General features: G+C 45.4%; 1 protein-coding gene across 2 annotated transcripts in view; it reads right to left on the minus strand.

Annotated features, from left to right (window-relative positions):
• Positions 1–3,580: 3,580 nt before the first annotated feature.
• LANCL1 (LanC like 1) overlaps positions 3,581–16,333 on the minus strand; it is a 20,540-nt gene continuing 7,787 nt past the window's right edge. For both annotated transcript variants that reach the window (XM_005427958.2, XM_031062776.1), the window contains exons 3-9: positions 14,743–14,950; positions 9,993–10,128; positions 9,532–9,678; positions 7,420–7,602; positions 6,852–7,028; positions 6,492–6,564; positions 3,581–5,618 (exon numbers count right to left, since the gene is read on the minus strand). In XM_005427958.2, coding sequence (XP_005428015.1) covers positions 5,542–5,618; positions 6,492–6,564; positions 6,852–7,028; positions 7,420–7,602; positions 9,532–9,678; positions 9,993–10,128; positions 14,743–14,950 — 1,001 coding nt within the window. In that variant the 3' untranslated portion in view covers positions 3,581–5,541. The remainder of the gene's footprint in view (positions 5,619–6,491; positions 6,565–6,851; positions 7,029–7,419; positions 7,603–9,531; positions 9,679–9,992; positions 10,129–14,742; positions 14,951–16,333) is intronic.

Raw genomic sequence — 16,333 nt, forward strand, 5'->3', positions numbered from 1 at the left:
GCAGCTGTGACACTGAATTTGGGGATTTAAGTCTGTTGGCCTGGGCTTATCTGCCTCCTGCTGCATTAAGAGTGAGTTTGCATGGTAGCACTGCAGCCCAGCTGGTCATAGAGATCCCCCTGAAAACCTGAAACAAAGCATGGCCTGACACCCTCCCACACTACTTAAAGCCCAATTCCTTGCCTTGTGCTTCTCTGTCCTCATGCACTGCTGAAGCAGGGGATTGCCTGGAAATACCCAAGGCAAGCAGCAGCTGAGGGTAACCAAGGTTGTTCCTCTGATCAATCCCTTGCTGTCCACTACTGGGAGCATCAGGATAGAGGTGGAACACCTCATTTACAGAGAAAACTGTTCCAAATCTCTTCTGGGAATAGGGGAAACCCCTGCAATTAAGGGCTGCTTTGCCTGTCCCCTGTGAGGAAGCTGTTTGGCATCACTGTACCAAAATCTGTACCAAAACTCTGCCCTGTTGGGCAGAGAGATAGCACTGCCAGCCCATTTACAGGAGTTTCAGCTCTGCCTAAGCTGGGTTTTTCCCTTGACAAATACCCCAGTGGTGAGCCTTGATACCCTTACACATATGTCCAGTTGGATTTTCTTGATGTTCTTGCCCTTCTGGGATGTTCCCAGTTTGGTGTAGCAGACTTCAAAGAGTGAAGGGCAACCTATGGAAAAGGGAGTATTTGACTCTCTATTCCCTGCAGGCTGGGAGTGCTTGGTGGCAGGGCTTGTGTAATGTCTGTAAAGCTGATGTGGAGAGATAAAGTATTGTCACCCAGTATGTGGAGTGTTTCCTTGATAACCTGAGCATGAGCTGTCCTCCCCTATGGGGAGCTCGGATGGCTTCAGGCAGGACTGGGAACGATTTTCTAATTGTTTTTTCTTTTTCCCAGGGATGTGTATGACTCAGAGGCCGTGCATTTAGGAAGGGCTTCCCTGATTCTCACACGTCTCATCCCACACAGTACACAAACACAGCCGCTCTCTTGTGGGCTTTTTTGTGAGTGCCTTTCCCAAGAGCCGAACCCGAGCTCTCCCGAGGTAGGAGTGAGCAGCTGAGGAGTGTGGTGTGTGCCTGAAGTGACAGGGTGGCCGCTGTTGTCAGGCTGCATTGCCACCTGCTGGGGACACCAACGCCCTTTGCGAGGGGTGCCCTGCGGCATTCACATCCTCTGAACAGAGACACATAATTCTCTCTCCTAAGATTTTGCTTGAGGAAGGTAGTGAGAACCTCAGAGATAAGGAAAAACAATTCTTATCTCTATCCACTACTCTTGTTTGCACATGTAGAATGTGCAAAGCTGTGTCTGACTGTCTGGAGACAGTCATGGGTTTTTCTTTAGTATAGTATAGTATAGTATAGTACCCTTTCAGTATTGAATTTAGTATAGTATTAGTGTAATATAGCTCAGTAAAGCATTTTTTCAGCCTTTCTGAATCATGAAGCACATTATTCCCTACACTGAGGGTCACCCTGCATTGATAGTCCCCAGGCTAATGCCCTGCCAGGGTGAGTCTGGCTGGGCTCCAGCCTTTTTCCTCAGGTGCTTATTTTGAGCTGATCTGCTGCCTCTTGCTTTGCTGGAGTTTGTCTTCAGGCACTGATAATGTGCAAGTTGTAACTTAAGGGGGTTAAATTTTCTGGTTTGGGTATTGGCCTTCAGGTTTCTTTCACAGGTGCAGCCAAAGGGATGCAGGGGACACTTTGGCCAAAGGATATGGACATTCTGGGCAGGAACAGATGAGGAACCTGTGTTGTTCTTTTCAATGTGAAAAAAAAAAAAGGTAATATGAATTAAAAAAACCCCCAAAAATCCTTGCTACAAATTATGTGTATGTGCTGGGAACTGGCCTGGAGCAGGACCTGTGGTATTGTTGGGACCCAGCCATGCTCCCTTGGGTGTTGCCATCAAAGAACCCCACTCAGATTTGGCCAAGCTATTAAACTGAAGTGCAAAAACACAGACAAAAAACAATACGGGAAGTCAGAAAGATGAGACAGTGGTGCAGTGAGGTATGGCTGGATAACTCAGGTAAGCCAGCAGCTTTGGGGCCCACTGGATGCTTCTCCCAGAGCTGCTTCTGTGGGATGTGCCACCCTTATTCTCCACCTGGCTCAGCTCCAAGCCTGTAAGGTAGAAACAGTCTGTTCTGGGGCAGGGGATGAGCTGGGGTTTGGGGAGGCTGAGATCTCTTCTGCTGTGCTTTTCCCCTATTAACTCTAGGAGAGCATCTGCCACACCACAACCCAGCAGCCTGCTCCAAAGTGGTTTCAAAAGGTGCATCAAATCCCTGCAGTGGTAGTTCATAAATGGATTTCTCAGCTCAGTGTGTCTGACTGCTAAGGCTACAGGGGCTGAGGACAGCTCATGGCAGGATTTTCTGGCAAACTTTAATGTTAGCCACTGATTTAGTGTGTGTGCTGATAGCTGTTAGTGGACATTTAAAAAGTTAGTATGTAGGAATGAGAAATGAAGTAATTCAGGCAGACACAGCACTATCTGTTGCTCTCTTGCACTGCCTCTATGTCACATCTTTGATAGCTGAGGCTGCTGTCAGCTCTTGAGAGCTGAAACCATGCTGGGCTCTCAGGGGACATGCACACATCTAGATGGCATTTGGTTAACAGTCTGGGATGTTTTTCATCTTGCTGATCACACTTGTATACACAGATATAACACAGATGATAAAGCATTCAAAATATGTTTTTTACTTGTTTCTTGGGAATATAGGTTATTTTATATGTTTTTTATTTTTGTTTTTTAAACAACCACCACGGACAAACACAACCAGCAACAAGTGTCAAATATCTCTACACTTCTGATAAAGTCCCTCTCAGGTGGCTTGTTGAAAGAGGACCAGTTGAGTTTTCAAACCTTGGCTTGGTCCTGCTCCCCTCCTTGGCACAAAGGTGGGTGGAAGTGGGCAGCACCACACCAAACCCCTGTATGAGAAAGAAAGGGTAACCAGAGAAACTGCACTATGCTGTTTTCTCATCCACATTGCTGGACCTCCTTTCTCAAGACCTTTACCACAAACCTTAATAGAAACTACAGAAAACCAGGTTGTGTAGGACCTCAAGCAATTTAATATATGCTTGTGCTGGAGGGCAGGATCACCTCTATCCATCCCACTCCTGACAGCTTGGTCTTACAGCCTCTGCTGCTGGACAGTCACAGTCTTCCTGAGGTGCCCTGTTCCTCCTTTCACTGAGCAGGAGGTGCTTTTTTAGGAGGATCCATCTCTTCCTTTTGGTGGCCAGCACTGCACACAGGTGTATTTTGGTGCAACCTGCAGGACTCTGGTCTCCAATGGAAGCCACAGAGGGAGGATGCAGCCTTGGATGGAGACACCAGTGCAAAAGGATGCCCTGGGATGAAAGCACCTGCAAGGGAAACTCCAGGACTGGCCTTGATGGATTGGAGATGAGGGACAAATGTGAAATACCCTTAACACTCAAGGTGGGTGGAAGGCCACTGAGCCTCCAGGAGCTGCCAGCACAGCACAGCTGTTGTGGGATATATTGATCTCTTCAGACATGAATCCTGGTCACAAGGCAGGCGGTAGAAATAACCCAAAGTTTGGTTGTTTCAGCATTTTTATTAGACAGTGCTCCACTCAACAGTTGTACACATGGCCCTGATGCTCCCCTGATCAGTGCACAAACCTTGGGACATTATGCTCCCATGCCACCATGACCCAGGCTGCACAAACCATCTCCTTTTACAGAAGTGGTGCCCAGGAGAAACCCAGGCTCAGAGCAGTGTCTCTGCACTGCCAGCACACCAGCCAAGCTGGGAGATAACTTCAAATGCTGTTTGATTAAGCAACTCCTCTCTGCTTCCCAAACACCTCCCTGTGCTGCTTAGGTCCTGTGAATGACAGGGGATGCCTGCTGCTCTGTCCCCATGAGCCTGAGCGTTCTGACAGGGGTGCCCATCCTCAAGGAGATGAGCTTTTCTGCAATTCAGGCTGTCTTCTGATGGACTTTCAGAAAGACAGCAGGAGTGTGGGCTTTGAGGAAACAAATCAGCCTTCCAGGGCTGGTTTCTGCTCCTTGCCTATCCAGGAGGTTCTCATGGAGCTCCCTGTGCCACTGGGGCTCAGCTGCCCTGCATTCAGGCACATGTGAGTGTAACCCTGCCAGCTTTGGTGGCCCTGCTTTGCCACTGCTGACCCAGGAGAGTGGCTGTACTGCCCTGCTATCTCTCCCCTGCCCTTCTGGGACTTGAGGCACTCAGCAGCTCAGCCCTTGAAAGATCAAAACCCACGGCCACATTGGGCAGGCTGAGGAGCTGCTCTCAAACAGCACAAAGCTGTGTGGCTGCATCTGTAAACTTCCCTGAGCTCAGTGTTTAGCTCATGCTCAGTGCTAAGAAAGTGGTTTACAGAGCCAGGTCCCAAATTTCTGTGAACTGGTGCAGCATCAGCTAAGGATGGAAAAGCACATTTACTCCCTGCAAGTACCTGATCTGCCTGACACATCAAAGCCAGTTAACCCAGTGCAGATTTTCCAGTTGGGTAGATGAGTGGTTGCAAATCAAACTACAACAAGCAGTAGCAAGGCAAACAAGTGACTGAAATGATCCAGGTTTGGGAAAGCTTATAAAAGAAAACATGTAAATAACATCTATACAGCTAATAGGTTAAACACTGTCAGAACTCAGTGGCTTACATTTCTTTTCCCTTGTTGCTGCTGGTGGGCACCTGGCACCACCTAATACACAAATTTAAATAAAGACTGCAAAATAAACATTCAAAGCTAACAAGAAGAGACCACGAAAGCAAGCATGCTTAGCTCACTTTTGGACTGGGGTTTGCCATTGGATGACCAATGGAATAGCAAGGTTTAATGTAAGATGGCAGTGGATTACTTGTCTGTCACTGGAACAAATGCACAGAAGAGCTATACATAGCCTTTGCCTTTAGAGCAGATAGGTGCAAACTCAGGACAAGCCTTTGGCATGTCAGCTCCAGCTCTGCCAGTTGCAATATGATATTAAAAATATACATAAGACTCCACAGTCCATCACATTCACTTCACATGGCACAGCCCAGATACTGAACCATCTGCTCTCTGGGTGCTCAGAAAGAAAACACTTGAAAACAACTTCCAGGGCAATAGTCTCAGTTTTCCATCTGTTGTTCTCCAAAGGCAGCTAAATTCCTGCAAGTATTTGTTAGCACAAAAAGAAATTAAATAGCCCAGGTTACATTCAATAGAAAACTTCTTCCCAGGAAACGGGATACAGGAAATAGCAAAACTCTGTAGCCAACAAAATACTGTACAGTTCTCCCTGCTCCCAGCTGCAGCCCTGAGCTTTTTAAGGGACACCAGCAAAATCTGCATTCTGTCTTTTAAACTAAACAATGTAATGAGACAACTAGAAATGTCAGAGAACTCAGCATGCCCCCAGGAGGACGGATTTACGTTCAGTTAGGCGAACAACGGTGAGTCTGGAAAAAGGAGAAAGCAGCCTTGAAGTGCATTTCCAAGTGCAGAAGGACACAGGGCAGCAAACTGCCCAGCAGGATTCTGATTTAGAGTTCAAATGCAGGGAACTTGGCCTTGGTAGGCACCAGCAGGTCAGCAAGAAAGTAAATTGTTCCAGCCATTCCTGAGGATGAAAAAAACACACTGTGCTTCAGAGAAATTCCCTTTGGGCGCCGTTTTTCTCAGTTATCCAAGGAGTGAATGAGTTATGAAGACAGAAGAAAAGGTCCTAAATATTTTTCAAGGTCTGAGCCCAGGTTTCCCAAGCAACTTTGGTACCTCAGTGTGGAAAAGCATTTTGAAGTTAATCAAATGTTGGAAAACACCTGGCAAAATGCCATAGGTCTTTTCCCCACTCCAGCTCCCTCCCTTCTGCTTTACCCATTTACCCATCCACAAGTTCAACACTGGGCAGCTTTGTCAAACTCTGGTCCTTGAGACACTGCTGCCCAAGGTCCCAATTGATGGAACTTCTGCTGTCCCTTGGCCTGCAGCAGCCTGGGGAGATCAGGGTTAGCTGGGGGGCTGACTCCTTCAACAAATACCTGCTGATGGCAGATTTGGGTGGAGCTGTTAGCAGGAGGCACAAAGTGCCACAGAGCCACCAAGGCCCATAACAGCAGCCCCATTTGTTCCTCACTTTTAGAATCAAACTGGAACACTCATGAAGGATTTCAATCCTTAAAAAGGTATAGAAAAGAGACTGCCTGAGAAGCCAGGCTACAAATAACCAAAAGGAACCATGAAAGAATTCTCCCTGAGATCTGTATGTAAATATGGGAGGCCTAAGAGGACAAGATGCTCTAGCTAAGACATTAGCCTGTACTACACGGAGACTGCTTCTGGGCAAGGGTAGAAAAACCCAGTGGGTACAATTTCCTTTCAGTCCCCTACACTGAGTTTTGCAAAGACTCCAGTGGAGCTTGTATTCTGTTTTCCTTGGTGCTAGAACAACTTAGATCCAGGAGCAAAACACAAGGCTGGAGACTGAGATTACCTTCAAAGAGAGAGAATGGTGTGTCTGGAGTCCGGCACCCATGCTGCCCATAGCTTAAACACCACTCTGCAAACTGACAAAAGAGGTACAAAAAGTGTTCAAATTTGGTTAAAGGCAAGTCTTGAGAAGAAAATTCAATCCCTTGTCCCCACACTACCCCTTGCAGAGCAAGGCTTCTGAGGGACATCCCTTCTGTACAGGCTGTCAGACAGTGGCTGCACTGTTGAAGGACTACTCTGGCGCAGCTGGTCAGATCTAGCTGCATGTCTGCCCCACTAGAAACTGGCTTGCAAAGGCAAAGGCAGTGATGTAGAAGGCAGAAGTGAATAAGCCCCTCTACTGCCTCACACACACTCTTACCTTGCAGGCCCTGTAGAGGTATTTCATGTTCTGAGTGAGGTTGTACAGTGCCAGGAAAGCATAAGCATTGCCAGCTGTGCCATGGCACAGCCCGTAGCCTTTCTTCAGTAACCCATACTGCCAGATCACTTCTGCACACTGCAGGGCATCATTCAGGTACTGCTGCTCCCCAAAGACCTGTGGAGACAAGAAATTGTTGTCCTTGCTGTGGGAATGCCTTCCAAACAAAGAGCATCCCTGTGGGATACAGAGGCTTGGGTGTCCTGCTGAACTGACTACAGTTTACTTTTTAAGGAGGATATTTTTGATGAGTGGGGATGTAAGACCATTACTTCACACACAACTAGCTGTCACCATCCATCACCTGCAACAGGGCAGCCCACAAAACTGATGGATATTTTCAGAAATAATTGTTTAAAAGACTAATTTCTGTATCAGAGGTTAGTGTGGGGTGATTTCACTGTAACAAGCCATCCTACTTCTAAGCAAGGGGGGTGTCCCAGCCTCTTCTCCAGAGGAAGTTTCACATGAAGGGGCCTCTGAAGGGTCTTTGCAAGGTGTGTGGTACCTTGTATGCCTGGAGAAGCATGTAGATTACACCTGGTGCTCCATGGCACCAGTGGACGAGGAGATCTCTGGTGTCACCGATGCAGGGAGGGTAATTCCCAGATGGGAACTTGAGCTGGCAGACATAGTCCACACTGGGCTTGACTGTGTTGTGCAGCTTCACTTGGCTCACTCCAAAGCCAGGCTAAGAGACAGAAAACATTTAAATCAGGGAGAATTACCATTCTGTCTGTCCCTAAGAGACCCAAGGTCTGCCCAAAAGGTGGAAACAAAGTCAACTATGGCTACATTCCCTCTTGCTCTTTGTAAATTAAGTAACCTCTTTGCTTTGGGCTTTCACACTTCACAATTACCCACTCAGTCACGGGCTGCTCTGCCTTTTGGCAGGAACTTATTTCCAGTCCCACCCTTGCATCCCAGAAACAAAGACTGTTCCTAGCATGGAACAGTCACCTGCTCCTCTAAGCAAGAGAGCTTGCTGCTGCTTTTCCTAAAGATGAGCATGAATAGCTCCAGGTACCCAGAGCTAAAGTAAAGCAATAACAGTCTAAATTCAGTATTAAGGATGATTCCTTGCACCTAGAGCATCTCAGCCCTTAGCTGCTGGGCCAGCCCAGCTGGCAGGCTGCAATTCTGAATCTTCACAGATGCTGCTGGGTGATTACAAGAGGCTGACTTCACTGCTGACCTCAGCTGAAAGCAAGGGAGTGGCTTCAGTGTCCCAAAGACACTGCCCCACATGAAATCTGTGCAGTTCTAATTTCCCATGGCAGACTGCAATGAACACTCTCATCTAAGGATCACACTGTTCTCAGGCTGGTAACTGGAAAATTAAAAATCAATACTTGTGCTGTAAAACCATTAGAGATAAAAGATGTTTTCCTCTCCACATTTCACATTCTTGCTTCTCCCAAGGCTTTTTGTGCATCATGCTTGGCTGATCCAGGGTGCTTTTACTTCATACAGCAGAGAAGCATAAAGCCCATGAGTATTTTATGGGAGACTTAAAGCTATTTAAAACAGCCACTTGGGAACAAGCTCAGGGACTTGGTACAAATTTAGGCTCACAGCACATTGCTGTCTCCCCTGCTCCTAGCTTGCTATTCTGTGCTTCTGGGCAATAACCACCTTGCAGCCCCCTCCTGCCAAATCTTCTAAATCTAATCTTCTTAAAAACCACCAACCATCTCTTCCTCTCTGAGCAACAGAAAAGTTATATTCACAGGACTTCTACTGATCTTGTATATGGGCTTTAACTTTGATAGTCCTGAAGGAAAGCTCAAATGCTTGAAACTTGGTGGCTTCCTCTTCCACCTGCTCTCAGAGTTATGTCTAATAAAAGACTACACACTATTTCTAGACCAAAATAATTTGTGTTCCTCATGGGTGCTCTTAATGCTTTAAGAATTCAATGTCATTTTTTACTGTTATTTTTCTAAGTGCTTGAGCACTGTAAATATATGCACAAAGGGACCCACATAGGGGAATTCTCACCCTCATTTTTTTCAGAGCCAGAACAGGGAATATTGACAGAGCTCCAGAGAGTTGTGCAAAATAGTGAGGAAGCATCAAAGCAAAGGGGTACTGCATCTCCCAGCCTCTTGTCTTGCTCTGCCTGCCTCAGGCACTGCAGAACTCAGTTCCTTTATCAAAGTCCCACCTCTTTCACACTTAGGTTCTGCTTTGGATACAAAGGCATTTCCCACTTTCCTACTATGAGCACATTTTTTTTCACCATGCTTTTCTTTCAGAGATTCTCACTCTGCTCCAAATAACCATCTCAGAAAATGCAGCGAGCCAGCAGATACCAACAAATGTGAATAACTTAGAAGCAATTAACATGAGGGGGAAACTCAGACCCAGCTGAGCTATAGGCCTCCATAATGTGACACTGCTGGTTAATGCAGGTCACGTTTCTCCACAGATCTCCAAGGTCAGAGATTCAATCTTAGAAGAAAATGTTTACAATTGGAAATGCATAATAAACACATGGCTAGGTCCATCAGACAAGGTATCTTTCCCAGTTTGACATTACTAAGATCCAATTCAAATGCTGTTCCTTGTTCAAAGAAATGTGAAACAGTGCTAAGGACCTATCCTCCATGTCTCTTACCTGCATGAGATAGTAGTAGATCCCAGCCAAACCATGGGCAGCTCCTACATAGTACTCCTGGTACCACTCAAACATCAGTGGGCTCTTTGCTGTGAAGTTCCTCTTTTTGGCTAAGTTCTCTCCTGAGGCTACAACTGCTTCACAAACCTGTGCAGGGATAGGAACAAATGTGGGTGAGGGAAATGTTACTGCCCTGGACACAGCACAGTGAGTATTCTGACACAGAACAAGATTTGTTTTTCTGCCCAAGCAGAGGGTGGAATGGAATGTATTCCAGTCCAGTACTGCCTATGGATTTACATGGACAGTGGTGCTTTGTCCCTTTGGAAGAAAAGCAGGTATACCATGATGTGGGTTCCCCCTTATTGCCAGAGTTCTTTACATCTAGCATTTATTTTTACCTGCCCCAAGATGAGTTATATGGGAAGAGACAGATAAGAAATCAGCAAAAGGCACAGTACCTGCTGAATGTGACTCTGAGGGATCTTTTCCTCTCCGAAGTGCTTGTTCACAAATATCAGTGCAGAGAGATAGCCCATGCGCCCGTAGAGGAGCTCATCTGGCACTCGGGGGTCAGCCTTGTGTAGGTGCAGCAAACTGCAATGAAACATTCACATGGGGGAGATGAGAGGGAAATGCACTCAAAGCCATGGAAACAAGCACTAAGGCTGGAGCTCAAAACCATGGTTCATTCCTCCATGCTGCTGTATCGGAAATCAAAGTGACCCCTGTGGCAGAGAGAAAGATGAGGAGGACTCCATAATATCAGAAGGCTAATTAATTACTTTATTATACTATATTATTCTATACTATATTACATTACATCTAAACTGAATCTGCACAAGCACCCAACTCAACTCAAGTGCCCAGAATCTTGTGACAGTCTGCTGACCGATGGTCTGGACACGTGCTTGGCCCTGATAGGCCAAGGGAACAAAACACCATCACTTGTGGGTCAGCCTTGTGTAGGTGCAGCAAACTGCAATGAAACATTCACATGGGGGAGATGAGAGGGAAATGAACTCAAACATTACACTCAAAGCCATGGAAACAAGCACTAAGGCTGGAGCTCAAAACCATGGTTCATTCCTCCATGCTGCTGTATCGGAAATCAAAGCGACCCCCGTGGCAGAGAGAAAGATGAGGAGGACTCCATCTTATCAGAAGGCTAATTAATTACTTTATTATACTATATATTATACTATATTATTCTATACTATATTACATTACATCTAAACTGAATCTGCACAAGCATCCAACTCAACTCAGCTGCCCAGAATCTTGTGACTGTCAGCTGACAGTCCCGACACACACACAGGCTTGGCCCTCATAGGCCAAGGGAACAAAACACCATCATCATCACTCTGGGTAAACAATCTCCATATTGCATTCTGCTTTGGCACAACACAGGAGCAGCAAATGAGATAAGAATTGTTTTGATCATTTTCTCTGCTTCTCTCACTGCTTCTCTCAGGTTCAGAGAATGTGAATCCCACACTGCTGTGCCCTAGGAGCTGTCAGGCCAGGCTCTGGCTCTCAGCCTTCCACTGCATGAGGTGTGGAATCACCCCTTCCCTTCTGCCTTTTGTTTGGCTGATTGCTTCAGTCTGCTCTGCTCTTCACAATGCACTCATACTATGTGCTTGGGTTTTAGAGCACCAGCTTGGAAAGCTACAGGAGGGGGAAACCTGGGCTGAAAGAAATGGTCAGCATAAAGGCTGCCCACCATTATCTCCTTGTGATGTTACTGGCAAGGGAGACACTCTGCCAAAAATCACCACTTTCAAATTATAGGGCTATCCCTTTAATTTGGATGCCTAAGGAATATTTGAAAGTCAAACTAGTGCTAATGGTATGTGGAAAAATCTCACCCCTAATGTTCTAAAGTCCTTATAGAGAAGCCCCTTCCTCTCCATGCCTACAAATAGCCTGGGCTATGCTGTCAGGTGAGAAAGAGGTGTCTCCATGAGCTAAAAATCTAAGAGGTGGAGCTATGCATGTTGTTTAATATCAAGCTGCTGTGGCACGTGGAAGAAATATCCTCTAGGGAGAACTGAGCAGCAGTGAGGACATCTTAGTAAAGTGGGAGTGCTGTGGCTGGCTGAGGACAGCTTGCCTGGCACCAGGCTTTAGCCCACAAGTGCAGAGTGAGGTCTGCTGCAGTCAAGTATTTTCTTTGCCACTTCTGTATTATGATATTGCAAAGCTGGTGATATTCCTGTAGTGTTAACAGAGACTGACAGCACTTCACACTGGTGCTTTGCAGCCCAATTCACTCTTGATGCAATATTTCCTTTGCTTTACCTCTCATCACACTTCCAGAAAGACTGGATGTCCTTCCCTGTCAGGGCAGCAGGTAGCAGTGTGATTGGATTTGGCTTCATCTTTCTGTTCATCTGTAAGACAGCAATCTGAAAAGTGCCATCACTTTTAAAATAGCAGCATAAGTGACTTTAAGGCTATTCCCTGACTGCTTCTAGCTGTGAAACCAACCAGGAAAAGCTTTGTGTGTGCTGATCTTCCCTGCCACAGCAGTGTGAAGAACAGAAAAGGTGCCTTGGCAGCCTTGGCTCCCTGGGCTCCAGGGACTTTGCAAAGTAAAGAAGGAACCAAATGCCTCAAGTAGAGAGGATGCTGGGCTGTGACTCCTCATGGCAAGAGTCTTTATCCCCTTGGCACTGGACTCAAAGTGAGCAGGGATTTTGAAGGAGAAAGGAGGGAGCAGTGTCTCAAGGTGGATGGGCTTTTGTACCACTTGACATGAGGACTGCTCCATGGGGGAGGTTTCTTTAAACCCAAGAGACAGACTTTACATCCAAGGCATGGGTTCTTCTCTCAGCTGCAGGAGCTGAAAGGAAAGGCCTTGTGGCACCTGTTGCAGTCTAAGGAAGGCAGATGAAGAGGGTTTCTAAGGAGCTATCTGGACAAATAGACTCTGCCTAGCAGCAGGCTGGCCAGAAGAGAAGCTGGCTGGTGATGTTTTTCAGCTCTGAAATGTCAGGAAATGTCAGGTGACATAGAAGGAATGGATGGATGTGTGAATTGTAATACCTGTGTTAGGGATTTTCTCAGTTCTGGATGTGATATCTTCTTTTTATGGGGAAATCTGGAGCAACTGGACCACTTTTCTGTTCTTTGTGCATTACTGCTTTACCTCTAACTGCTTTCCCAGCTGGAGAGGAAGCTTGCCAGGAGTTTCTGCTGTTTTTGAAACGTGGTCATGCATTCAGAAAGAGATGCCTGGCATGCTGCTGGACTGATTGCATGCAGAATGCATTTCTCAGGTGTGTGGGGTAAGTTGTGGTCTCTGAAAGAAAGAGCCACTCCTATATTCACATTATCAGCCTATCAACAATCCTCAACTGTCAACAATCAGCAGTTTCTGGACAGAGGGAAATCAAGGCAGCTGTAGAGCAAAATGGGATTTTGGTATACCATTGGCTCTGAAAGCAAAGCTTTGACCTTCTGAATTGGTGGGAGGTGACAGGAAAAAGAGGGCTCCTAGAACATGGCTCACATTTTCACAGACTCTTGGAAAATAGGCTGCCCTGAAACATTAGTGTCTCTAGAGCATAAAAGCACATTTTTTGGTCATGAACTCATTTAGGAAAAAGCAAGCTTCTGTCTGTTCCACTGCAGGTAAAACCTGGCTGATGGATTCTCTCCACTGGCTCTGTAAAGATGAGGTGCTTTAAAAGATAGAGGACAAAATGCAGAGAGGCCCTTCTTCTCCAAGAGCTCTGATAAAAGTGCTCTTTCTGTGCACTTGCACTGCACAGCTTAGCAACTGCTCTGTAACTAAACAGCATACTCAAAAACCATTTAGTAGTTTCGATTTAGGGAGCTACTTCTCAAAGAAATACTCTATTTTAAAGGAGCACGGTCAGGCTAACTGCTCTGGGAATTGGTGGCAGAGTAAGGACAGTAGAACTGTTCATTTGAGAAAGCTACATTTTTCTGTTTTCCTCTTGCAGATGTATGAAGAAACCAATTTCCAGTGTTCTGACATTATTATACCATTAGATGGCAGTGCAAAATTAATCACGAGATTCCATTCTGCCACCAAACCACAGGCAGAACAAGAGGGATATAGGGAGGGGAGACCTCAGCAAGAAAACATGAGTTAGGGATTGTTTTTACAACCTGGGACTTATGCACTGATCACAACTGATCAGTACTGTTTGATAGATTAATTCCCTTTTTATTAACAAATATGTTAATCTCAGTGAGATTTGCCACTCTGTCAAAGCAAAATCTAACCCACAGATTATTATGAGAACAAAGAAAGAGTTCTGTCCTCAGACTGATTGTATCTACATAAATAAGAAGCTATTCTTAGTTAAGGGAGTGGGATTTTGTGTCCAAACCATACAGACACCTCTGATTCCCACCTGTGGCTTTTTTTAATTGCTATTATACATCACTTTCTCAGGGCTGTTTAAGGGCAGTCAGTGTTCTGAAGCATCAGGGGTTTTGTCTTTCTTTGTGCTGATCAGGTAGGAGTGGAAACTCTCTACAGGGCTGTTTCTCACCTTCTTAAAACCCATCTCCCTTAACTGAGAAATGCTTGCAAATACATCTCCTTAACTATTTTCCTTCCTCTGCCACATGCTGATCTATGCCTGCTTGTTTGTCCTTTTCTTGTCTTAAGTACCCAACAAAAATGCATCTGAAAACAGTCGAGGAAAGGCAGGAAATAGAAATAAATGAATCATAACCAGCTGCATTCTGCAGTTGAAAGGGATGCTGTCAATCTTAGGTTTAAGTCAAAGACAACTAATAAAGAGCAAGTGGAAGCAAGTACCAAAATTAAATCTAATAATCTTACCACATTTTTCCTTTTCATCAAAATGACTGCAAAGCTAAATTAAAATGTTCTCAAAAACCACCAAACCCCACCTTCTGGGGTTTTTTTTTTGTTTTTAATTTTGGCACTATTTTCTTCCTGTGTTTATCAGAATTATTTTTAAGATGGCAGTAGCAGCTGAACAATAGAGGCTTGCAGGCTGCCACGCAAACATGTTTGTCCTTAAACCACCTCTTTCACCAGGGCAGGAAAAGTTTGTGCTGCCTTGCTAAGTTACTGGACTATGTCTCACACAAGACTGCAACAAAATGTCTTCACATTTGTCAGAGAGTGCCTCATCCAAGCCCAGAGCAGCTCTATGAGCAAGAGGAAGGTCAGGACAGAGACATAAGCAAAGCTTTTACCGGATGATGCAGTCTTCTGCCTGCTTCTGGTTCTGCAGCTTGTGGTAGACAACAGCAGCCACTGCCAGGGGCCCAGCATCACCACACAGGAACGTGATGGATCTCCTGGTCAGGCACCTCAGGCTCTTCTTCACGTACTCATGGGCCACCTGAAGGTAGGTTGCGTCTCCATACACATCAAACAGGTGCAAATACAGCAAAGCAATGCCTGCAGAAGGAACAGAAAGGTTGCATCCACTAGAAATGTTTGCTCTGTTACTTCAGTGAAGCTGAAAGTACAGCCTGACCCTCATCTAGGGCATAAGCCTGACAGACAGGCTTCTCATGGACATAACCCACGGCCTCCTTTCCTTGTAACCTGCTGCTGCTTGTGAGTGGATGGCAGGTCAAGAGAACAGCAGGGTCTGACCCAGGAAGGCCTGGAGAACAGAATTGCATAAAATTTTATATCCAATTACATACAATTTTCATATACAATTACATATATATACGTAATATTGTATATTTTCATATACAATATACACACAATTTCATATACAATTCTTTTATATCCAATTACATACAATTTTCATAGCAAGGAGCAAAAGATGAGACCTAGACAAACTCACCTAAATCTATACACTGTACCTGTGACTTTTGCTCAACAATGAAAGGGGAAAAAAAAATCATCTTTGGGCAGATGGTACTTGTGACAGAGCAGAACTGAGCTGTCACCCTCTCTATCTTTTCCCATAGTCAGGGGATAAGGGGTTGGGTTCCTTACCTTGGATTGGATTTTTTTAAAAAGTGACACACCATCAGCACTGAGAAACAGCATCCTTAGGACATCCAGACATCCTACTTGACTCTTTTTTAAAATTTCCTTCTATTATTCTTTTTTAATTCCTTTCCACTGGGAAGCACCAGCAAGGTTGTTGCAGTTCCCTGGACATCATCTCCTGCTGTTGAGCAAGTCCCAAGCCCTACAGCAAGGACTGGTGCATCCCAGAAAAAAGGGACTGCCCAATTCCCTGCAGCACATCACTCATGAGATCAGCCCTTGTCTGAAACACAAACAGCTGCCTGGAACAGCAGGAAAAGGCTGCATGGTGCTCACTAGAGGTTTCCAATGGACTGGCCAGCTACAAAACCAAGTTCTGCTACTGAGCAGTGACATCAATTGCTGTCCTCTGCCTCTGTGTGCCTTGTCTGCAGCCAGCTCTTGAAGCTTTCAGTAGGTGAATGAGGAGCTCTCAATAAGTCTGTGCCTAACAGGTCTGTTACACTTGAACCCTCCTTCTGATCCGGGAGCCATTCTCAAACCTGCACTTAAGAAAGCTACTGGCCTACATCACTTTGAGAAGAGCTTATTTCTCCCCTTAACAATAACCATTTCTAAGAAGACTCAGGTCCTGCATTAAGCCTAAATTAATAGAGCCAATCTCTGCAGATTTTGATGTGTTAAGGGCAAGGGGGCAAGCGTGCTGCAGAATTACAGTCCAAGGTACTGAGGACAATTTCAAACTTGGATAATTTTCTCATTTTGCATGGGTAATCTCCAAAGCTTCATGTTACAGACAATTCAATTCCACATGTACATTATGTATAAAAT

The sequence above is a fragment of the Geospiza fortis genome, unplaced genomic scaffold (genome assembly GCF_000277835.1).
Source record: "Geospiza fortis unplaced genomic scaffold, GeoFor_1.0 scaffold461, whole genome shotgun sequence".
NCBI lineage: Eukaryota > Metazoa > Chordata > Aves > Passeriformes > Thraupidae > Geospiza > Geospiza fortis.